The sequence below is a fragment of the Temnothorax curvispinosus genome, unplaced genomic scaffold, assembly GCF_003070985.1.
Source record: "Temnothorax curvispinosus isolate PA1 unplaced genomic scaffold, ASM307098v1 QBEX01011515.1, whole genome shotgun sequence".
Taxonomy (NCBI): domain Eukaryota; kingdom Metazoa; phylum Arthropoda; class Insecta; order Hymenoptera; family Formicidae; genus Temnothorax; species Temnothorax curvispinosus.
The window spans coordinates 1,407,771-1,433,228 of record NW_020221295.1 but is presented as its reverse complement, the minus strand read 5'-3'; the positions used below and the strand labels follow the sequence as shown (position 1 = coordinate 1,433,228).

Below are 25,458 nucleotides of genomic sequence, written 5' to 3'. Positions count from 1 at the left end.
AGAGAGAGAGAGAGAGAGAGAGAGAGAGAGAGAGAGAGAGAGATACCTCTTTGTTGCTGCTGCGGCTGCTGCTGCTCCTGTTGCTGTTGCTGTGGCTGCTCCTGTTGCTGCTGCTGCGACTCATTACTTTGAGTTTCACTCTCAACTTCACTATTAATTTCGCTCTTAACGTCACCTTTAATTATACATGAAAAACTTTTAAAAACTTTAACCACTAATCTAATTTAAATTTATTATATTTTTACTGTTTCTAAATAATAAAAATCTCTTACATTTTATAGCTTGTTATTAAAAATGCATACTTTACTAATATATGTTGATAAATCAATAATTGAAAAAAATTGAATAATAAAAATGTATAATAAAGACTTCCACAAAAAAACTTACTTGCAGTTTCCATTGACTCATGTTCCGAGAACGTAGATGTACTTACTGGAGAAACTTCGCGTTTGATACTCTGTTGCAATAGAATAACATATTTATTACATTCTTATAAATTTTTAAATTTAATTTTATATAAATATGCATTAATAAATCTAAATTTTTTGTTAGAAAGAATAAGTATTATATGCAAAATTCTTGAAATAACAGATTTCTAAACACATGTATATATTTTAAATATATCAAACAAAGAGATATAATTTATATATTACACTAAAAATTTAAATAATATTGTAAATCTTACCAACCTTCACTATTCCTATTCCTATTCCCATTCCTATTCCTATTCCTATTCCCATTCCTATTCCTATTCCTATTCCTATTCCTCTCACTGATGAACGATCCTGTAAGAAGCAAAAGAATACATTCAACTACAAAGTGTACAAAGTACAATTGTACAATCGGTCTAATCTATAAGCAAGGATCAAGAATAATAACATGAAAAATTCCTTTAAAAATTTGAAAATTTCTACTATATATCAAATTACATTCAGAAAGGCAGTTTTCTGTAAAAATCTTAGCAAGAGTTCTTGAAATAACAACCCAGATAGCACAGCTGATCTTTATGAATTCAAAAAGATCAATTGTGCTATCTGGGAATTACATGTATCATCACAATGAGAAAAAAAGGAGTGGTTTTTGGACATTTGGAAAGAAATATAAAAAAAACCAAGAAAAGTTATACCACAATAAGCTATTTCACAATTTTGTTTTATCTCTATTGTTTTTAGCTTAAATGTTTCGGGAAAGTTATCTGTTTATTTTCCAGTTTCCACTTACTGATTCTGAATTCCTGTCGTATGGTTTCCTGCGATATCCACTACTAGTTGATGGTTCTGAATCATAACCTCTGTTTCCCTCTTGCTTAGACATCTTTACGATGAAAATTGCAATTAACAATGTTGGACGTCTCTGAAAAATTACTCTCCTATTTCGTTATACAATCTATCAATGCTAATTTAAATTGAGCAAAATTTATTCGAGAAAAACATTTTGCTACAATTGTATATCACATTTGTGTTTAGGTCTCGCGAGAATCACAAGGAGATCATGGACTTTGCAATTGGGGTTCAGCTGAAGATTGCTAATGTTGATTTCTACCAACGCTGATTAACTTTACTCTCTATTTAACTTACTCCTTATAGTACTTATTCTTTATACAGATGCCACTTGCAATTTTTTCTACTTGAAAGTCTACTTTCAATGATTACAATTTACACTATTTGTTGAAGTAATAATAATTAAATTTACTGTAAATTGAATTACTATTAGTAGTAAGTAATAGCAAGTAGTAATAGTCATTTTAAACTCATTAAATTATTAAATTATTTTATATGTCATAGTAAATTTACACATTTATTAGTCAATATGTATATATGTATATATATGTGCACATACATATTGATAATATAATATATAAGTATAGCAGAAAAATTATGCATCATATATGTTAATGTATCAATGTACTGCATAATTTTTCGGCTATACTTATACATATATTATCAATATGTATATGCATATATTGAACAGTAAGTATATTTATATATAAACATGTGTCACAGTAAATGTTTTAATTCAGTAAATGTATATACGTACTAGTAAAAAAAAAATATATATATATATGTTGTGGAGTCCATATAACAAATAAATTCCATATAACAATCAATTCTCAACTTACTAATGCCTAGAATTAGAAAAAAAAAAAAAAAAAGTAAGCTAAACCGAGATCAAAGTTTATCAATATTGATCGAAATTAACATAATTAATTTTATGCTGGACTGTTTTATATTTCTGTCGTCCAATTATTCAATATTCTATAAGTTTTCACGAAACGATATATATCTCCAGTGTTTCAACAGTCTCTCATCCTCACAATCTACTTATGCTTACTCCGCAACGGAATATATCTATATATATGTATGTTATATATATATATACACAAGCTGCTGCGTATGCAAAGGAAAAAAGGACGCTATCACGAAGAAGCTTCTAGCTACAGGCCTGTTCTTCTCAACTAAACTTCTTGCGGTGTCTTGCACGTTTTTTCTATTTTTGACGACGCGTTCACGGGTCGTTGAATTTTTATGAGCGGGACATTTCTGGGGATATTCGAGGTAACCCCGGCGTCAAATATAGCCCAGGAGGAGAAAAATGAGGCTTATTTAACCAGATGTGGGAGAAATCCGTCGTTGCCGTAAATGTGAGACACATCTAATGCCAGAGTCGGAGTACACTCTTTGAGCATACGAGAGAATGATGATTAGTTTAGCGACATAATTTACGGTCGCGAGAGAGCCGGGTCGGCGCGGATCTTCCGGGAAACGTTGGGGCAGATTAGGGGCAAGGGTATCGACCAACGGCTATACGGTTATCCCGTGAGTTTACCCCAGTTTTCGAGTCGCTCAGACACTCCGAGATTGTCTAGGGGCCGCGGATTCAAAGACGGAGGAGCTTTAGCCGCGGCTAATGCTTTAAATTATTAAGTTGGTCCTTTGTGTTCGCGCGAAAGCAGAACTGAAATGCCTTTGCTGCGTAAACTCCGCTTCTAAACGGACGTTCTCGCTCGATGTCGGCCGCTAAAGATTCCTTTGCGCCTCTCCTCTCGTTCGTGCGACTCAATTCGATTTGACGACGACACGTCGACGCAATATATGGGACGTTTGTATCTGTTTTTTTTTGCTGCGGCTATAAAACTGATAAGATCAACCATTTTAAATTTTAAGTTTTTAATTCAGTGACCCCCAAAACCTCTTGGGTCTCATTTTCATGCAAAACAAACAATTATTTTTAATACCTTCGGCCGTCATATTGGATCCGCCATTTGGAATCCTCTACTGATCTTCCACCAACCCTAAAAACTTCTAATGCACACGCAAATTCATCTAATAAAAACCAATCTTTCTAATTTTGGCCAAAAATAGGTGCAAACGTTCCATAGTGCGACGGCGTGTCGAGCACGACCGCAAAAATCGTAAATCGAGAAAACAAAACGAGTCCTAAACGATATAATTGTTCTCGCTTGTATGCCGCGACGCATTTCGATGCGCGGCGATTTTATAGCGCGTTGTCTCAGACCGCACTCTGGCAGTTCGGAATAATTAGAGCGGCACAACACCGCATTGTAAATTGCGTTATACACACCATGGCGGACTGATTAAACAGCCCGTGAAATAACCCCGAAATGCTGACCAACTTTGCGTTGTATCAGTATTACAGAGTGATTGCGTTTCATTAGTTCATTAAAACTCGCTCGTTATACCTTCAACGGCATCAACTGTGTCGATAACGGCACATGAGAGCGAATCACATCACGATATTTTTTGTTAAATTAGATACTCTTCGCAAATAAAACGGAGCTTCTGCATAACGAGAAAATGCATAATGACTACGTCTATAATTACATAACGATATGTTTCTGAATCATATATTTTATCCGTTTGTTTCGCCCCGTTTTCATTTGTTTGTCAACGCGATACTTTTTTCACCTTTACGAATCGCGAATGATTACGGTCGATTTCACATCTATTCGAGTCTCCGAGACGAAGCTGAGGGTATCGACAATTGTATTGTAAAATGCATTTCATTGAACGAGCCCCGCGCGCGCGCGCTTTTATTTCCGCAGTCATATTTTCCTCCGGCGGGATGGAATTCGGACGGAGCGCATATCGCTGGTGGCGAATCCAATTACCGAGCGCCATAACAATTGCACACGCGGAAAACAGTTTGGCTTCGGGAGATCCACGAAATTCTCGGTACAACTTCTGCCTCATTTCCGGCAGCCGTCCAACCGTAATCCACAGTTGCTTACCATCGATTCTTCGCGGGGGATTCGCGTTTCCTCCTCGGGGGAACGATTCTTCCTTCAGAGATTCTATTTTCTCATCACGAAGAATCTCATTATCCACCAAACGATATACATGGTTTATAAAACTGGGTCAATTTGATTGATTGGTAACGATGACTTGTTCTTGCAAAATTCAAGACCAAACACATTATACTCCGAGCGCACTCTCTCGTCGAGTAATAAATAGAAACAATTTCCGTTCACTGTAACAGTACCTTCTCCTTGAGAAAGTACGCGCGCTTTCGACAAACCAGCGAAACTCCAATGTCGACGATGGCCTGTGTTGAATTTTTCGAGATGCGTTTACACGATAAATTACCTTACCACAGCAAATAAGTGAAGTGGTGGAAAAACGGCAGAAGATGAAAGAAAGAGAGAAAGAAAATGTGTGTCATCACATTTGTGAAGCGGAAAATCAAGAAAATAAGTCGAGGCAAAAAACGAAGAACTCTGCCTGTGTTCTCCAGTGTATTGGAATTTACCGAAGGCGACGAGAAAGAATAAATAAAATCCGAATAATCTCGAAAAGTAATGTGATAAGGCGCGCTTGGTTGCACATAAATCTATGAAAAAATTCATATTTCAGATACTTGCGTAATAAACGAAACAATAATTTCGAAGTACATTCTCATAATTTTCAGCGAAGACTCTTGTCGATCCAAACTATTTACGCTTATTTATCAAATTGATACGCGAAGCTCAAGAGGGACGTATATATTTTTAATGTATTTTTCTTCCATTTGGTATACAATTAATTGCAAATGTGAGTATATGAGATAGATTCATCTCCCTGAGGGTGACTGCCTGCTTGTTTCTCAATTTTCATTGGTAAATAAATGGCCCGAGGCAGCCGGATTCAAATAAGAGATCGAGTCCATTCTGTCCTGTGGTTTCGCGCGTATCAAATATCAATATTGTTTCAGCATCAGAGTTCAGATTGCGGAGTGCGAAAGTAACGCGGGCAGAATCTGCGGCCAAGGCCATATACGGCCAATGAGATAATTTGTGGCATGTAGCAGGAATGGTCGATAACCATCCCCCCTGCCTGCGTCCCCTGCCGATGTTCTCCCAGACGCAATTCGAACGTTCGCGTTTGGTAATTAATACCGGATAACCGTTTAATATATTTTGAGGCTTGCCCTGCAGCTGTCCGCGCTCTCGTTCGGTCTCCGTCGTATCTGGCTTAAAAGGCGAAACGACGTGCAGTTTCCGGGATAGCGCATGGAAGACGATACAAATAAATTAGCGACATAAACCAAAGCGGTACGATGGCAATACGTTATGGAAATGATCATGTGGACTTAATAATCCTTTGTAAATAGCGATGTGCAAAACGGGTGTAAATAACTCGCGAAATTATTATTAGATTCAATATAGCCGAATATGTCAATATTTCTTTGTGCCGATTTGTGTTGCAGAACAAGAGAGAGATCCTCGTTTTTAATTAATAAAACGAGAAGTGGAAATAGAACGGTAATGACGCAATACAGAGATGGATACGCGTTACATATGTATAGTCTGTATACATACATATCGTACATACACCCAATGAGAAGATAACCGTGAGATATGTCAGCGAATATCTTCGCCGTGTCGCTTATCCACCGCATGTTAATGACACTTCCTGAAACTACGTGCACCGCTACAGTGTCATCGGAATGAAATAGCATAACGCAATTCACCTCCCCCCCCCTCCCTCGCTATGTACACGTAATCCGCAAACCGATACTTACATACGGCTTTGAAACTGTAATAATAACGATTACACCGAGAGCGCGTCTCTGGCACAATCCCACCCCCGCTAAATATTAAAACCGTTTCAATATTATTCGTACCCGACGTCGCGCGGTCTTTCGCGATTATCACGGAACGTCGATATCTCGGGGTCACTCGGACATCTTATTACGCCTTGTGTACGCGAATGCATATGCTAATCTCCCGCGGTTCGTGTATAATAAACCCACTAGAGTATAAAACGTGAGGAGTGCAACGCGCTATAATATCCTAGGAAAGGGGTCGCACTTCCTCCTGCTCCTAACCGTGGCGGAAAAAAAAGAGCCGACGGTGGGCTCTTTGCGCAATGTACGCCGTGCGATAAGCCAGCGACGTAAAACTGGAATTTACGGGCCTATAATTCTCCGCGAGAGAGAAAGAGACCGAAGGGGCGCGACGCGTTTGTAATCCGTTTAAAGTCGAGCGTTTGCGACGCCGTGTATGTGTTGGCTCGCTCGCCGCGGAAGCTAACGATTTCTCCACGACAGGATTGTGTTAAAAAGGCAGTTAAGAGTTGTCACGAACATGCCGGTTGCGGTAGGTAGACTAACGTGCCTCTCCGCCGCCAGCCAGGTAGAGAAAGCGGTCGGGAAAATAAAGAAGAAAATACAATTATCGCCGCCGCGGTCGAAAAATCAAACATTTAGAGTCCTACCTCGTAAAATCTTACTTGTTGTAATTAGCCGCTTCGAGTTGCTTCGTAGCGGAAAATAAGTAGTAAATAAGTAACTCATCAGTTTGATAACTAATCTTATCTCCAAAGGGAAATCGCCGGGTATCCCTGGTGCATTATCCACGGGGCCATTCGAGGGAGTCCCCTGTTCTTATACGTCGCTCCCGGGATGATTCTTTCATGGGACGCCTCGGCAAATTGAATCGTCCGGTGATCGTACCTAGGTGCCATTGTCAGGAAAGCAATTTGAGAAGGCGCTATCGATCGTACCAGCGGGAACCACCGCGTCGTATCCGGAGCGGAATAACTCGCGAAGTTCGAGTGCGATTCCGAGAAAGTTTCAAATTTTTACGTACAAAATTTCGATCGTACCTTGCGTTGCAGGTACTCTTGCCTCGGCCAGCAACGAGTGGAGAAGTCGATTCGATTGAACTTCGAAAATAGCTTCCGTCGCTCCGACTATTTTGCGACCGTTACTGTCAGCCGTGTCGTGCCCTCGCGATGCCCCGTTGTACCCCGCGCCGTCCTTTGTCCGAGGATTGCGCCTCGTCGGTGTCGACCGTAGTCCCGCAAAATCCTTTCATCCGCTTTTCTCGCGCGAGACCGCCGGGGCCGCGAATGCGTGCATCACGCGGATCACGTATTGCGTACAAACTATACCGGGCCCGTTCTCTCGAAACTGTGAGCGAAGCGAGTCTTAGGGAGAAATTTACGAGGCAGACCCGGTTGTCTGTCTCGCAAGCTTTTAATTTTCAACGTCAAGTATCCCGCGCAGCCAAGTCTTGAATTTAATTTCTTAAGGTAATCGATGGTTCGGGCACACCCTAGGGTCTGTCACACAAGAGGAACGAGAGAAACGGGACAGATCCGTTGGAAGCGGCGAGGGCGAACGAAGGAGTGCAAGAAGAAAGAGAATAAAAAGGGCGCGAGGAGGCGGGGAGTAAATAAAAAGTGAAGTCACGTCGGATAGTCGGATGTCGCAAACAGAATAAAGGATATATAGATAGATACTTTATCAAATGTATCTTAGAATAGCATTCCTTTCGAAGAAACATTATACGTAACAGAAAGTACAAGTACTCACAGTAGTCACACGGATCAAAATAAAAAGAAGAAAGTCATAATGATGTAATGGTGCAGGCTAGAAGTAATTAAAGATAAGAATAAAAAATGAAAGGAAGTAAAAATAAACTTAAGCATTAAACGTCAGCGTAAAAAGAAAAATGTGTTGTGTAATTAATTAGTTTGGAAGGAAGGTTAATGTTTGTATACATTTCAGATTAAACGACTCGATAGAGCGAAAGTTGAGAGTGAGATTTGTATCTTGTATACGCTGAGTCTCAATTATCGGTAGCAGAAATAATCTACGGTACATGTAATGCGACGTAATGGTGTACGTAAGTCGATTTGAGCGATAAGACGTTCTTTCAAACTTCTAAATGATAATGGAAATATTCTCGGAAGGTACTCCATCAGAGAGAAAACGGAAAAATGTATAGCATGAAAGAAGAGAATGGCGGACAAAGAAGCGGGAAAGCGGTTTAGCAAACAGGATCGGTTAACAATGACTCGATGAACGACTTTCCGTCGACTCTCTCCATCGAGCGATTATCTATTTCTGACCGAGAGAAGCGAGAAACGCGACACTTTTAATATTCGCGCCAGCAGCTTAATTCGGACATTAATGAGATCCAATAATTCCAGGCCGATCGAATACTCGGCGGAGAGAGAGAGAGAGAGCTGCAATCGCCGTTACTGCGAACGACGACGGCGACTGCGGGGCATAACTGCGTCCTGACTGTTGTCAATTTGTATAATTATACAATATGAGTGCACTGTCGCGTGCACACGCCCATAATTCATAGGACGCGTGTACGTTGTCGAATGCAGCGCTCATAGATGCAAGCTGATGCGTGACATTAATAGAGTCGCAACTCAATTGTCATTTTACACAAAAGTACACGTGTGTGCGTCACACATAAATTTGCGGACGTTATGCATACAGACATTAATCGTACACAATTATGTAATTTAAAATAACATTATTATGTCATATCTATAAATGTATGAGGACATTAATATTTGATTTGTGCGTTCCTAATCGGATTTTATCGACTCGTATCGACTATACTCCCTCGAACATAGAGTCCCGCTCGAAATTAAATTTCCCTTGACGTACCGAAGCCAAACAGGAACCGGAAGAAATGACAGGGAGCCTTGAAAGACTTTAGCCATACGTGGAAAAGTCGTGTTCGCTGCAGCGCTACAGAAATTATGCGAATCCTTGGAATTTTCAGGTTCTAAAAACTTTAAAGGGTAATAACGTCGCCGGAAGTTTGTCGGTAGGATGACGGCGGCACGTGCGGCACCGAATGGCGAAAGTATCGTCGACGTGCAACGTCGTCGTCGGGATGCAACGTCAATTAATGCATCGAAATTGCGTTATACTGGTATAGCTTTTACGGCGTTCGAAGTACCCGAACGTCTCCGCGTAAAGTGGCTCGACGAAACGCGGCACCGCGGGCGTATATATAGGTATCGTTGCAACGGAATTGTATATGTTTCTCGGCTAAAAGTGCATTGCGGCCGTAATGCATACGATGGATGAGTGTGTTGAAACCGAGGCAACTTTCCTCATGCATGATGCAACTCTATACATCTGTACTACTTTATATTACTTTAACGTAATTATTTCTCGGTGAGACAATGTTCAGTCTAGAACAATTTATTACAAAATCTTTTCCTCCGTAGATGCACCCTGTGTTTGCGTCTTCGTTTGACGAAAATAGAACACCGTCGAGACGAAATTACAAAAAGATTGTGTGTTTGGCATGCTTTAATTGTACTTAATTTTTAAAATGATTAAATGTATTAAAAAAATATTACTTTTTCTACAATTTTGAAATGTGTAGCTCAAAATTGATCGCTACGAAACAGGACGATTCGTTATTAATGGTGATTTTACATAAAAAGAAAAAAAGTCGAAACCGTAGAATAAAATTTCTATATAAGACTTTATTTTCTATATTATATCAATCGGAGAATTAATAACATCTTTTCTACCGTTCAAGTATGCATAACTGACATTAACGCAAACTATCAAATTCTATCAAAAAATAAAATAATTCAATAACAAAAAAATTCATTTAAAAAAATAATAAATAATACTTCTTGTTGCGTTGGAGAGATATTTGTAAAATATTAATTGTTTTAAATACATTTTTTTAATTAGAAATATATTTTTCCTCGTATTTCAAAAAAAAGAGCCAAGAGAGAGAGAGAGAGAGAGAGAAATCATTGTTAAAACAAATTCATCAACTTGGAATATTATTGAAAATTACGCGAGTTCAAAACAGAGAATAGACGTTCCTCTAATTGTCTGATTTTCAAATTGAATTTTCACGAAAACAAAGCTTCGTTTAAAAAGTTTTGCCCTACTTTCTCATTGTGTTTTAGAATCAGCGTCCGGCTATACCGCCAATAACTATCTCGCGCAGCTTGGCAGCGATTTCGCTCAGAGCGCGATCGCGACGCAACGCGACGGCCAAGGTGGCACGAGAGCAAATAAGAAAATCACGTTGTTTCACAACGACGTTATTAAATAGAGGGGACAAATTGGCTATTTTTACAAGGGTTGCGAAACGCCAGAAAAACGGTCGCAGTGGAGGCGCCGTAGCGCGAGTCAGACATGCGCGCTCGGCGCAGGGTGGCGCGCGGCAGTGAAAGAGCTCGAGGGCGAAACCCACGTTTCAGTCCGTCGCGTGTGTTGCTACGGCTCGTATAGCGGCACTCCACTCTCCTGCCGCCGTCGCAGTGCTCTCTCGGTGATCTCGGTTATCTCGGACGGGGAAAGGGTAACCGTGAGATGCCGTGATGCCGTGAGAGAGAGAAGAGCGCACGCGAGGAGTCACGCGTACATACGTGACCGAGGAGGACCGGAGGGGCGGTGGTGCGCGAGTCCCACGCGATCGTCCCGCCGAGGGGGCGAGATGACGTCTCGACGGAGCGCCGCGCGACCTCGTCGCTCGTCGCGGATCGCCGCTCCTCGCGCGTAAACCCAAATTCCGCTCGTGAAATTCCCGCCCGACCGCCCGGCGCCCGCGACGTCGATATCGGATCTCGTCCGAGATCTCGTCCCGCGCGTCCCGGTACGTTTCCGTCGAAACGACGAGATACGCGATACGATCGGAGTTCAGGCTCGCGGAAACTGCAGTTTGTACGTGGCTGAAACTCGTCCCGCGAGACAGCTTCCGCGGGGAGAAATTTCTTACCCGCGTCGATATCCGGTCCCGAGATTGGAATTTAAATTCTTACGAGAGCGAGAGAAAGAAATCTCGCCGTAGACTCGACCCGCGCGCGGAATCGAAGGATGCACGTGATCCTATTTAACGCTACATCCGATTAGAATATGTCGCGTAAGTCTTTAAAAAGCAAACGAGGGGAAAAGGTCGAGCACGCTGCAGCGACTACACCGCTCCGGTGGCGGCCGAGAGATGACTATGCCACTGGCGAGAGAGAGAGAACGATAAGCCTATTATCAGCCAGCTTTAAGTGAAGCGGGATTGATCGCGTAAAAATAACCGGCGCGCGGTACAAAAAAAAAAAGAGGATCACGTGGCGGGAATGCGCACGAGGTGCACTTTGCGACGGCGACTATATATCGGTGCGCGGTACGCGATCGTCAAGACCGTGTGTGAAAAACCCCCCCGTGGGTGACTTCCGGTCCGGGAGGGGTTCCGCGGGAGCCGCGTGCCTCGCTCGCCGCGCCGGAAATGCTCGCGGGAAATGATCGCCGTTGTGCCGGGTGATATGACGATTGGCGAGCAAATTGTCCGTAACAAGACTGGATGATGACGGATTCCCCGACACCATCGACCAGTAGACATCACGACGACAAATCCGACAAGCCCGAGAGATCCGATAAGACGGTGTTGCTGGTAAGCGCGAATCTGAAATCGCGCGAATCGCGCGGACGCGGACGGGGCCCGGACGCGGCACAACGTAAATTACCTTTCCCGAGTCGATGTAACTTTAACGAGCTTTCGCTGCAACCGACTCGCGACCATTTTTCACGTCATCGTGGCGAGATTTTTAATCCGATATGCAGTCTCCTTAATTCATTTTTTAAGAGCCCCTCGCCGCCGTTACCTTTCCATTTCACTTTTTATACAGGGTACCCGCGTGGATAATTGATGCTGGGGGAATCGAATAAAGTCAGCCGGGAATAATACGTGATATTTTGGGCGGATAATTGCGGGACGGGACTCGCGGAGCGATTAGCGCGACGTTATTTTTTAATTTTTCGAGAGCCGCGCATCTCTCCCCGTGGACGATCACGTCCGTTAGTAGTTATTCGTGACGCAATCGATTCGTAAATTATCGATGACACAGGCCATTATCTGTCGCTCTCAATTATTTATAACAATGGCTCTTCGGAATGTCAAATTATGTGGCAAGATAGTTCCAACGTTATGCAAACATATCATTATTCGGTATTTGGACGAGCGTAAACGAGAAATTGCTCGACAAGAGAAATATAATAATAGCGAGAGTGACATGGGGGGGGAGAACATTATTGCCACGTTGAAGCGCGCGTGTATATCCGGCGTTTCCGCCACTCCAAATGGGATAATCGATGGAGCCCGATCGCGAGTTTCACTTTTCGTGCGTTTCAGCAAATCCAGGACATAAACAGCCAGGTAGCGCAGTTCCGAGATTTGCTCATTAACATCGGACAGCCGCGCGACTGTCCGGAGCTGCGCGAAAAAATACGGAAGCTGCGCCGCAGCTGCGTGGAGGCCTGCAAGAGCACATCTCAACTGGTGCTGCCGCACGTCAAAAGGTGAGCCTAGATCTCGAGACAATCCTTGAATCCCACAGAGATCTCCAAGGAGAGATCCGTGAAAATTTAACCCCACAACGCCACGCTCCGGTCCAGTGGACCACTGAACGTTTTTTTGTTTTCTAGTTTTCACATAGTAACATAGTTTTCTAATTTCTTTATAATAAGTTTAGTTTAACTTTAAATCATTTTCTTGACCTGATGGTATTATCATAAACATCTTACTTAGAATCTGTATTTCCAATTTATACAGTATACAAGCTTAAAAATATTTATTAGAATAAAAATGTCAATGCACAAAATCGAGTAGTCTCACGGACCGGAGTGTGGCGAATTAAGGACTCGAAAATAAGTGTAGCCAGCTAGAGTTAAGAATCTAAATGCATAACAGTTAAAAACTTACATCCTGCGTTTTATTCAAATTTCTCTTCGAGGACAGTGCCTACGGCACGTCAGGGAACGAACGTTTGAGTTGGGTATCTGTTCGATACTGATATATGCAGGTGCAGAGAGTACACTTACACCGAAGTCCCTTCAAACTATTCGCGCTCGATCAGTTACGTTAATCCGTTCGGCAGACGGATTACTCATCTATCACGCCGCAACGAGAAAGCGAACTCGATCGTGCGAACTCGTTTCCGCCGCGATTCCAGCCGTGTGCTTTCGCAAGGGCTGAGGCTACTGCGGCAATTTTCCGGCAACGATAACGAGAACGGAGTCGCTGCAGCCAACCGGTGCGGTCGTGCGAGATCGACGTTTCTTTGCGCGAAGTTGAAGGAGCGCGTATGTAAACCGCGGAATTAACGAGGACGTCGCATATAGGACAAGGTTCCGCCGCCCTAAACTCAGGATTCAAGTTGCTTGGGGAAATAGGGAGCAAGAGGAAGAAAGAGGGAGAGAGAGAGAGAGAGAGAAGAAGTTTTTCTCGATTTCTAACATTGCTTCTGCCAAGTCCATCGCACGTTTCGCACAATGCAGGTCACAGAGAGACGACGAACGACCGAACGTTCGAAGAATCATGGTCGTGAGAAAAACGTCATGTGCCGTCGCCGCCGCCGAGCACTTCCAATAACTTTTATTCCTTAAGTTTGCTGGGCGCGCCAGGCGGCGCACATTTATCACCGATTTACGCAGGATTTCCGCCGTCTGTGACTCGCGATTGACTTTGCAATTCACCTCGCGGTGAATTGCAAAGTCCTCGACAAAAATCTAATATTTCTGCAACGCAATTTTAATCAACTGATTTAATCATCTTGTTTATCTGACGCGGACGGCTTTATTACGTATATATTTAGTAATTCCAATTCAATCGCGTGCTCATCATTTCACGTTAATAATACATCGCGAAATTATGTAATAATAAAATGTATTCTGGAGTTCTCGAGTGTATATACGCGGAGAATAAAAAAAGATTTCTCGATACACAACGCGTCGGTACATACTTTTATGCTGCAGCGGGAAATGTTATTTAGTTACCGCACGACCAGCAAAAAGATTCATCACGAGTACAATTTTGTTTGCTGAAAATAATTTTGCTAAATCTACAAATTATATTTCGTTTATTTATTATATTAATAACGAATTATTTCATTACGAAATGTGTATTCTAGAGATGGACCGTTTCGCTTTAACGGCATATTCATGCGAGATCTTCCATCACACAAAACAAGTTCCGCTGCAATATCGAATAATTGGTCATGGTAGAGAAGTTTGATTGCTTCCGCATCGAATATACGATAGCAGATTTGCCGTTATGCCGCAATAGCGGAAAATCCTTTATCCCCGGCGTTGCTCAAGCGCGCTGAAAATTAGAAAACATGTTTTCGAACTACCCGTCCATCTTAATTTTCAGGCATTACCGCGATGGCGTGGCTGCGAAAGAAGGGACCTGACAGAAACGTTGACAGCGCCGTGATAACGCACATAACGCGGAGATTATTTACACGTAAAGTCAAATATACAACGTCACATATGCACCATATAACATATAACGCGTGTACATATGTACGCGTAGGACTGTGCTTCGTCGATCTCGCTTGATCCAGGTCGCGGTAGCGCTCGCTCGTTGGAAAGTTTTGCACTCCCGAGAGCCGCCGACTTACCCGACACCGATCAAATATTAATGCCGGGAGGATTATTGCCTCCCGTTGCGTTTGTTTTTGTAGTTGCTTGCGCTAGAGAACGCGGTAAAAGTTGACGTCGTTTCGCGCGGCGCATCGCCACCCAATTATCGCGAGAAATTGCACCACCGTCCATCGTCGACTCGAGATCGCCCGCGAGCTTCGTGAACGATTTTCGTTCTCGAGACCCCTCGAGGTGACAACTAGACAGATACCGGCTCTTGCCAAGCCACCGAATAACATTGAATGACGAATGGCCGATAAAATGAAAACAGTGTGCTTGAAAGCGCAATAATTCTCGAGCGTTTTCCACGGGTGAAATGAAAAATAGTGAAAATTGCACGGAAGAGGGGATACAAAGCAGGAATTTGAAATAAAGCAAGAAGAGAGTCGTACGTCTGCTCATATCGAAAACGTTGAGGTAACGCGCGACATATGCGAGGGGCGGGGTCGGAACTCTTTACGGAACAATTTCCTGTCAATAATTTAATCTCCGCGAACTGGATGTACATACACTGTACAATTTTGAACGCCCTCATTTCACATGTATAGGAGTAGCGGAGCTAGCGAGAGGCAACCGCGCTGGCGGTCGCTTTTGCAATTCGGAAAGCTATGCGCCGGGGTTTCTCGTAATTCCTAGATTAACGTAGGCGTACCACGGTGTGCGGTGGGCGGCCGCTGTTGATCTCCGAAGAAAAAAAAAAGGCGCGCGAATAAAATGTCGGTGTGTGCTTTGCATAATCGATGCAAGAGCGGTTGCGTGTTTCGCGGCGATACGGCGCACGAAATGCTCGCGTATACGTCCGCGCGCGAGCTGGAACATAAATCGAGCGAACGGCCACGGGGGTGCACATGCGGCGCAATCGAACGCGCGTGTAAAGATGATCGATTGATCGTAGATCGTGCCCCATCCGCGGGGGAAGACCGTAACGCGGTAGATATATAGACACGCAGAGAGACGGACAAAGAAATTATACCCCCGGGGTTATCTATAACTTCTTGAGGCGCAATAGTTGATGACCGATGCGAGTATAACAATTTGCGAGTAATTGAACTGTTGTGCGCCGCGGCAGGTGCTGTCGACGTAATCAAACGGAGCTGGAAACGCGAGCGCTTGTCCCGTATAGCGATATTGTTCCCGTGCCTGCCAGCTCGGGGAGAGAAGCAACGCCATTATAACGGACCGGGGCGGTGGCGGACGGAGGTGCAATAATTAACGTTTCGTAACGGCCGGGATGAGCCGGCTTAAGCGAAGCAAGGTAAAACGGTGCGTGTACGACGGGCATTTACGATGCCGATAGTTATATTCGACGTCGGTATCTAATTAAACGCCGCTCATTGAAAATCCCACGTTGCGCGTGGGCCTCATATTCAACCGTAATATAACAGTCTAATTTCGGCGTTCGTCAAATAATTATTCTCGCGTTGCAGAAGCGCGCTCCAGATATTCGGTTACAATTATGAACGGACGGCGAGATGGACGGCCTCGCTTTAAATCTTCATCATACTTTTTTTTTCCTTCCGACACGAGTATTATCCGGTCAACTCCCGAGTCAAGTTTCGGCCGAGGAGAAACTCGCTGTAAATTAATGCGGGGAAAATGAAATTCCGTTGTCTACCTATCATCCTCCCCACGGCTTCGCCGAAAGCGACTTTTTACTCTTTCGTGGGTTAAACTGTTTCGCGATTAAAGTTGAAATTAATCAGTAGAGTGGACGTAACGTAATAATAATGCCTAAAGTGCTGAGCTATATAGTTGCGTATATATAATATCGACGTGCATATTACACGTTTGTCCTTTCACTTCGGACAGGAGAGTTACATGAAAGGAATTTCAAAGAAACGAATTCGTGAAACATTTAGGTTTTCATTAAGGTGTGCAAAGCCCTGGAAGGTATTATTCAAAGACGACCGAGTGAAGATGAGTGAGAGAGAGAGAGAGAGAGGGGGAGAGAGGGAGGGAGGAAGAGAGAGAAAAGGTAGATGAAGGGAAAAGGAATCAGTAATTGGGAGTGGCGCTAACCTTTTTACGAAACTCACTTCTACCTTTGGTTCAACCTTCCTGGCTTAACTTTTTGCGAGGAACCAATCTGTGAAATCGATAGCTTTTCTTTCCTTCAGCGCTGCGAACGGCTGTACGGTGTGCCAGACGGGTTTTCTCGCAAAAGGATTTAAATTCCAACATATTGAAATCCGAGCCCGTTCGTACAAGGCCGCCACGAGTTACGGCAAACGAAAGTTAACTCATTTCAATCCCCATCGACTCTGTATCTCTTTCATTATAGTGTACTTCCGATCCGAACTTTATTTTCCGAATGTTTAACCTTGAATGATAGTCAAGTGTATACACAGGATAAGGTAATCAGGAAATATATATATATAAAAAAGAAGAAATTAACAGCTTTTTGGTAATCCAGTCGTCTTACCCGCGGCAAGAAGCTGTCATGAATATGCTTACAGATCGAGATCGGTTGCCTTATTCGGTCGTGCCAGTCTATTTCGCACGTTAATTGGAATCTCATTAAACGGAAGCCAACCGAAATGGTTTCTCTGCAAGGACTTCGCTCAATGCTCGACCGATGCGGTAATTGACGTAAAACGGGTTAATCAGAGAACTTGGTTTTCCTGCGGCCTTCTACCGTGCTGCCTATCCCCCCGTGCCACGATTTTACGTTATCGGATTACGCTTCACGGCATATTTCATAAAATATCGCCGGTGACTCTCTTCAGAAATTCAAGGCAACGTATTTATTATATAAAATCCGCTGCGCGGAAATGTGATATCGCTCGGAACCGTTTACCGCTCGCGTTTGTTCCCGCGCTAAAGGTTTGCGTATCCAACGAGATCATCCTAAAGCAGGCCTCCCTCTCCGTCGTCCTTGAAAATTCTTACATGTATACCCGAGTACGTCATTAATGCCGTGACGTTTTTATTTACCGCCGCAAATGTCATGCCAGGGAAAAAGAGACGAGGAACAGGGTTGCCTAATACGGGATGCAACACACCGACACTTGAACACGTCTGCGAAAGGTGCGCGCGTTAATGAGACCAGTATATACTTGTGCCAGTTGTGACTCGCGGATGACCCCTTCGCGTAAGCAGTAGTAATAATGTTTTTAATGTAATTAACTCGGCGAGCTACGGAGCGCGAAGGCGGAGCGCAGGGGAAATCAGATTTATGGACTTTCAACTAAAATCGGGCGCATCCGAGAGAGGACCTGACAAGGAAGTCGTTAAAGCAATTCGTATCTCTCGCGATAATGCGATTTACCTCGCCGTACATTCAGTAACGATAACGTGATCTTTCGCGGTTTTATTCATCATCGCGCTTTACGTTCACGCTTTCCTTTCATGTTACTTCCGAGACTTCGTAAGATCTGGGAACCGGAGCGAGATTATATACTTAACATATATATTTTGTACATATAAGTACATATACATGCTCTTATTAAGGATTAATCTTATAGACGATTGAAAATCTTTTGGAAATACCTTGTTTTCAGCGCCATTGACGTTGGGATACCAGTCGACAGTCCAAATCTGGTGCTGCTGTTTTACGTGGCTCAACTCTTCTTACGCGAACTGCACAAGAGTAAAAACCTCATACAAATCATACCCATGGATATGTCCGGTTATTACGGTAAGTCATGCATGTTAAAACGTTTGGTGGCGATACAATAATTATCTCTAAATTGTTCGAAGAACCCGCGGATGCAGGAAAGTGGGAGGAATCCACAGGGCACTTGACTGATTGCTCTTTTTATCGAGTACCGCGACTCGGTCGCCCGCGATTTTAATCTCGACAGATAAATGAACGCTCGTCGACAATGAGACAAAATTTAATTCACGTCGTTTTCGATAATATAATACACTTAATTATGCAAAACCCGCGAGAGAGATTTGCGTGAAAGATCGTAAAGGACGAGCGCAAAGGTGTCGTCGGAATCGAGTCACGTTGCGTTATCGGCGTTATTGCAACGTTAAATCGGTTTCTGCGGTCGCTTTGAGCCAGGCCGGATAGACTGATTTACGGCGTGTATATCCCAACGGACCATAACTCTCAAAACTACCGTATAGTTATAGGCTGCCACGCATTCGGCAAATCCCAATTTCCGACTACACGTCGCTTCCTACAATCGAGTCGCATTCTGTTGCACACGACGTACATGTGTTAGAGAGAAAGAGAGATAGAGAGAAAGAGAGGAGAGAGAGAGTGACGAATCACCGTTGCAAGAGTAGCGTTAATATGTGTTTTTTTTTTCTAACTTTTTGCAACGTTTGCGAAGTAACAAGTAAGCCACAATACAAGGTATCTCCCTCTTTCATACGTAAAACTTCGCTCCGAATAATTTATAACTATTTCCTTGACATTAATACTATAGCTTGTTCCGGGCGCTCGCTTATTTCTCCCTCCGTTGCACGTATTATAAAGTTTATGGAAGCTTTTTTAAACCTCGAAAAAATAGTAGAAAAAAAGGATAAGGAACGCCCTATGCACTTTTATATTAAACCCACGCTAAACAGAGCGTTACGCGTATTAACATATTATACGTATTATTAAATAAAAGCGTGATTATTATTTCCGCCACCCTTCGCTTAAAAATATTTTTCCCGCGAGAGAGATGCTCGCGGGAGTATATACCGGGAGATGAAAGGAAGACATTACCGAAATTGAATTGGCGCCGTCGAAATCTAACGACACAGTTTTCGTTATCGCGTTACAGAGAGCCGCGCCGGTCCCTCGTATATCGGCAATGTGGTCTCGCAGATCCTCCTGTGCAAACAGATTAGACCGGACTTCAACGAGGAGGAGCTGTGCAGCATCCGAAAGGACTCGGAAGAGATCGGCCAGCTGATAGCGGAGCTACAAGAATTTATGCCCCAATCCGAAGCTGACACGGGTACAATTTCACTAGTACCTTCGTTCATATTCAACCCGAGATCCTTGCCCTATTCAGTGGTTGTCCCGCCGAGTCTATCAGTCGCGGTTTTCAGAAAGCGGATTTGTCGAGCGATAGAAAGTAACGGGAGAGAAAAGTAATCTAAAATTAAATGTTATAAAGATGATTAGAGCTTCTATTATCCGATCTAGACAACAAGATGTTCGGATGATCCATAGTTTTACGAATAGTCAAATAACAAATAACATTTTAAACCAAAGGAAGTTTACTTATCGCATAACATTCTGTGAATTGATAACGAAATAGAAATTATCACAGTAATTTAACAGTTTTCTTCAACCTTCATTCCATCTTTCCAGTCCTTCTGAGCTGCTCAATTTACATATTTTCCTTAGTACGTTTGTTGCAGCGAGAGACCGCGTTTTCTTTCCGTACCTCGTAACATCTGAGACTTGTTTCTAAAGCAGAGAATATACTTCAGAATGACTGGGAATGTTGGTTCTCTGGCGTTTACGTCTTGCTGGTATATGTACACGGTTATTTCAGTCGACTATTATAGTACTAGGATGAAGACGTATGTTATATCATGTGTAACATCCGCCTACATGTGTTTGCGTAAACGTAATGTGCAGTATGTGCACGAGGGATGTTCATTCTCTTGTGCAATACCGGTTTGAATAACCGAGCTTGAACGGGGTTCGGATAATAGAGGTTTTATTACATATGTATACAAAAATACACACACACACACATTTTTTCACTAAAATCTTTTTCCCAACGACGTAACAAAAAAACCCGAAATTTTTCCGGCTATGCGGAGCGAGATTAAAAAGCGAGAGGTGGAAGGGGGTGGGATAAATAGGTCGGAAAGTTTGTAGACTCGATCCTCTCTGAAACGAGGCGGAAGAGATACGGAATAGGCTTGATCGATATAATATGCGGAACGGGAAAGCATTGTGGGCTCTTGTCGGGCATGTCGTTAGTGCGTGCACCACAAACGTGAGCTCGTGTCGATACATGGTGAACGCGGGAGAACGTCGTCCGACCCTTAGACCCTGATAATACAGGTCAAGGACGATCCATTCTGCAAAATCCGTTTGTCCGAACTGCATTCCTCCGGTCCGTGAAGGAAGCGCGAACGAGCGAAAGTGGCAAATGCCAGAGGGCAAAAGAGCGAGGAGAACGGGGGCGGGAAAAAAAAGTGAAGAACGGGGAGGGGAAAAATATACTCGTCGGCCAACAAATCTAGGCTGCCGTTCGTAAAACAATCTAACCCGTTTGTTCGATAAATATTGCCTTCCATTGTGCTGCCAGGTTGACTTAAGCGTGGAACAGGAGGTTGGGAAAAGAGGGAGAGGAGGAGGAGGAGGAAAAAGAGAGGAGAAGCCGAAGACAGAGACGACGGAAAGAGGTGGTTTAAGCGCGAATTAAACTATGTTCCTGCATCATAAATCAATGTAACGATGGAATAATAGCGAAGTTATATACATTTGAGACGGTCGTATTATTAATGAATGCGTAACATCCGGCAGATCCGGGATATCCCGTAAGCGCTCCGGGTTCCAAATGTTCGAGTAATAATGACAAATAAATGTGAGATATTCGCCGGAACGGGTGAGACGCGACCGCTGAAAATCCTCTTTCCGGCACAAACGTAGCAATCAGCGCGAATGCCTTACGGTGCTACGAACGCGAAAAATTTCGGGCAAATCGGGAGGGGGGGAAAAAAAAGAAAAAACCGACGAGTTGTGACGAGCCGGACTAACGAATAGGGGGAGGGAGGGGAAAATGACGCATGCGATGCAATCCAGGATTTATGGAAACAATATCGATGAACGTTTTCATCGTGCTCATCTGCATTCATCTGCGTTGCGAACTCGTCAATGCGAAGACAACGTAATATAAAAGTATGCGCGTGTATATGTATATATATATATATGTATATATATATGCATATATGCATATATAAAGAGAACGTCCGCTTTTTCCGTACGAGAAATCTCAATTTGCTGAATGTCATAATCAAACGCACACAAAACGAACTTGTCGTGCCTCATTCTGGTCGCGTAATGGTTTTTGCTCGACAGCTAAATTTTAATCGATTTTAATGCGCTCCGCCGTCGGGGGTGCGAGAGCTTGTTTTGCAAATGTATTCGCAACTAAATTAGTAATTAACAGACAGGAGAGGGGTGGACGGGGGAGCGGCGGGAAGGGGACGCCAAACGCGCGCGCGGTTTCGGGAGCAAGGTCGGAGCCGCGGATCCAGCTTCCGACTCCGAGGTATACGCGTCGGCCGACAGCGGCGCCGGCAAGCGAATCCGCGCGGACGTACGCGGCTGTCGGTTATCGAGAGGAAAAGCGGCAGCTTTTGACACACGGAGCGGGTCAAGGTCGCGGAACCGAGATGATTTTCGCCGGCGAGATTCGCTCGCGAAGACACGCGAGGCGAAACGAGAATTTTGGGAAAGGGTGGGCGGACGGAACGTCCGTCGTCGCCACGGAACGCGCCCGCGACCGCGCGTTCTGAGCGCGATGAAAAACCGGGGGAGGGGGACGTCGACTGACGCGGAATCGCTAAACGGTACGCTTGCGCGGCGGATTTGCAAACAATCTCGTGGTATTTGCAAAACAATCCGGCCGCGTCAGTTTAGGAAGGAGAGAGTTCGACGAGTACTTCCGCCGAGCGGAAACGCGACGCCGCGAAGCGGAATTACCGCCTTTCCCGCACCCCTCCCGTCCCGACTTCGCGCAACCCCCTCGCTCGTTCCGCACAACACCAGTCAATACAAATTCATCCAATGCCGGCTAACGCAATATTCTTTGTTAAGGCACGTAATTACACTTTTCTACGAGACGCGAACTGATAACCGAACAGTTATCGCTATCGGTTTTTTTCGGTGTCCTAACGGATTTTTCTGATATTTTTTTTCCAATAAAATAACCGGTTCGATGATAATTTGCGATTTATTAAATTTCCGCGAGCACGCGTCACTTCATTTCGACGATATAATAATCTCGAATGCATATTCCGCGTATTGCGAATAATCGGAATTGCTCGAAATTAATTTCGTTTCGTCGAACAGATAAATACGCCCGATTATAATGGATATAGAGCTTATCTATTCGGAATATATGTGTTACATCCGTTGTTTGGGATTATAACACGAGCGCCGACATCCTTCTCGCGCGTTACGTCAAACCCCGCGAGATTATCCTTGTATGCTCTCAATCTCTCGCGGAATTTCATATTCCTGTCGCCTATACCGACGTTATCCGGGAAGACCCCCGATGGCATTGCAATTTATAGCGATCGTCACGTTGACGGAATTAAGTCGTCTTTTCAGCGGGAAGGATGCGCGATCCTTTTTCCCCTTCGTCCTCGTCGCCTTTTCGTGTAAGGCTCGAAACATATTAGCCGTCTACTTCTAATAATAAAAAAAAAAAATAGACAGAGCTTGAACACGAGACACTTATATGGCATCATTAAATTTTGCTACATCATTACGGTATCTCTGTAAATCTGCGCGACAATTTCGAAATTTTAGTACCCTCCTCCACTTTCTTCGGGCACATAGGCCACCACGAGATAGCGATCTAAGTCATAAAATTTTCTCTCTCTCTAATTCTCTCCCTAGAGAAGCCCGTGGCCCTTCACAATCCTGGGAACAAAATCAATCGGAACAACGGAACACGGAGGATGCACCGATGGAGCAGCAACAGAGACCGACAATCGTCCTACTTCCGCAACGGTTTCAGATTTCTCTGCTGCGCTGCGAGCACTAATTACGTTTAACGTACATATAAATTCATCTCGACTCATTAAAACGTAATATAGTTGCGATTATGTGAATAATTAATGCGCACCCGATATATTTTCGCAGTGATTTCAAACCGCTAAATCCCCTAAAATAAAGTTAGCAGGAATCGATTACGGCGCTTGGGCTCGTAAACGACGTAAACGAATCGCGGTGGAAAGTCGTCCCGTTTATATGAAGTGTCCTGAAAGAGGCGTGTAATAGTTTGGCGATTTATTTTCGTAGGAACTCAGGAGTCGCTTTCGACGAAACTTTAATATATCGCGCGCGCCTTCGCCCACCGTAATTTCTTAACTAGCTTCCGCGCCATTAATACACGTCTCTCTTGGGATCACTTTTTGTGAAAGACAACGGATAAAGAACGTCGCAACGATAACGTCGGGACGTCGCGTCGGGAGACACACTTCGAGGCCTAATCGAAAGGCCTAAAGACCTGTCCCGCTCGATGATAATACCCTTGGAACAAATTTTTAACGCACGTGTACAGCCGGTGACAATCAAAGTAGCAGCTCGAGACGTCGATAAAATTATATTAAACAAATCGCGCCGCGACGGATACGGGTAAAGAAAAAAGAGGGGAGGGGGGAATTTCAGCACCTTTCACGTCTCTCAGCAAGAATTCTAGTGGCACTCGATACTGCTCCCATTTTTTTGGACGTCCTTCTAGCCTCTCCTAAGAACTTCCCCATTAAATTTCCAACTCGCGGACAAAAGGGCCGCTGCCGCCGCCGCCGCCGCCGCCGCCGCGCCGGTGTCGAGGAGCCCCTTTATTCAAGTCCACTCCACAAATCTCGTCTCATCAATCCCGCTCTCGGCTCTACCGATTGCTCGGATATCCTAATTCCGTATTTTGCCCCAAATTCGTATCTTCAATTTTCTCGTCTCGCGTTTTAGATCTATCGTTCGTGTCAAATTTAATCGAGGATCGTTAATCAAAACTAGCTTGTATAATCTCCGGTTTATCCGGGGTCCCAAAAGATCCCCGGACATCTAGAAGACGAGCGCATTTCGAATATATCGTCAGATTTAATCGCGTCTGTGTCGTGTCAAAGCGAGTAGATTGTAACGTTGTGGAGCAATTATAATATCCTAGCGTATTTACAAGTGAGTGGACCAACCTCGATCTATTTATAATGCGCGACCGGCGCGCACGCATTGTAGCCCTAGGTACGCGCGTTTCGCATCTCGCATATATACATATATATGTATATAGAGATCGTCTACAAAGCAATACGTAGGAGTTACACACGCAGAGAAGCGTTGCGCCAAGATATATGCATATATATATATATATATATATATATACATATATATTTATATGCATATGTGTATGTGTATGAACGAATATAGACTTATTGTTAGCCGCGCACGCCCGTTCATACAGAAAAGTACACAGCCGGAAGCACTATCGTTATCTCGTGACTTTAACCCTAAACAGTATCGTTAAACACGTCATTGAAGAAAAATAAAAGAGAAAAAAAAGTAAAAGAGGAAGATCAGCCGATTAGTTTCGTTCCGGAAGGTTGCTTTTCGTGCTTCGATTCGTAATGATAAATCCATGACGCGATACCGCGGTGCAAAAGGGATATTTTTGTATTTCCACAAACGCAAACAGAGCGTTACTATTTCGGGTTAATAATCGATGCTGCGTGCGACCAGCCGGCGCGGCGCGGGCGTCTGTGAAGAAAGAAAGAGAAAACGAAGAAGAAAGAAGAGATCGATACTCATGAGAGCGTCAAACAGCCGTACATACATACTTTTACGACCGCAATAATATAATCAATAATCGTAAAAGATACGAGATATTTTGTTACTTTCCCTTTTTATCCGAGCGTTCTCTGACATAATTTTTTAAAAAGAAACAATCCCCGCACCCTTTTGAGTCTCTCTCTCGTTTAATCGTTACGTTTAATCGCTACGAAGGGGATCATACGTGATATCTCGAACGTTCCACGGTGACTCGATTTGAGTTGTTACGTATGTAAATTAGACTAAGAGCGTACACTCGGCGCAACGGGAGAGAGTGACTATTTTATATGAGCGTTGGG

The 25,458-nt window shown here is 43.7% G+C and overlaps 2 protein-coding genes across 2 annotated transcripts in view; one reads left to right on the top strand and one right to left on the bottom strand.

Moving 5' to 3' along the window:
- The window catches only part of LOC112461578 (hybrid signal transduction histidine kinase B-like), an 18,741-nt gene extending 475 nt beyond the window's left edge, over window positions 1-18,266 (bottom strand). Inside the window, exons 1-5 of the mRNA XM_025026870.1 lie at window positions 18,187-18,266; window positions 1,222-1,353; window positions 690-785; window positions 388-457; window positions 47-175 (exon numbers count right to left, since the gene is read on the bottom strand). Coding sequence (XP_024882638.1) covers window positions 47-175; window positions 388-457; window positions 690-785; window positions 1,222-1,314 — 388 coding nt within the window. The 5' untranslated portion in view covers window positions 1,315-1,353; window positions 18,187-18,266. The remainder of the gene's footprint in view (window positions 1-46; window positions 176-387; window positions 458-689; window positions 786-1,221; window positions 1,354-18,186) is intronic.
- On the top strand, window positions 10,471-25,260 carry LOC112461576. Its single transcript, XM_025026867.1, has 5 exons — window positions 10,471-11,668; window positions 12,407-12,573; window positions 18,198-18,334; window positions 19,419-19,595; window positions 23,231-25,260. The coding sequence occupies exons 1-5, from the start codon at window positions 11,579-11,581 to the stop codon at window positions 23,386-23,388; spliced, it is 729 nt and encodes a 242-aa protein (XP_024882635.1). The 5' UTR covers window positions 10,471-11,578; the 3' UTR covers window positions 23,389-25,260.
- Window positions 25,261-25,458: the final 198 nt, after the last annotated feature.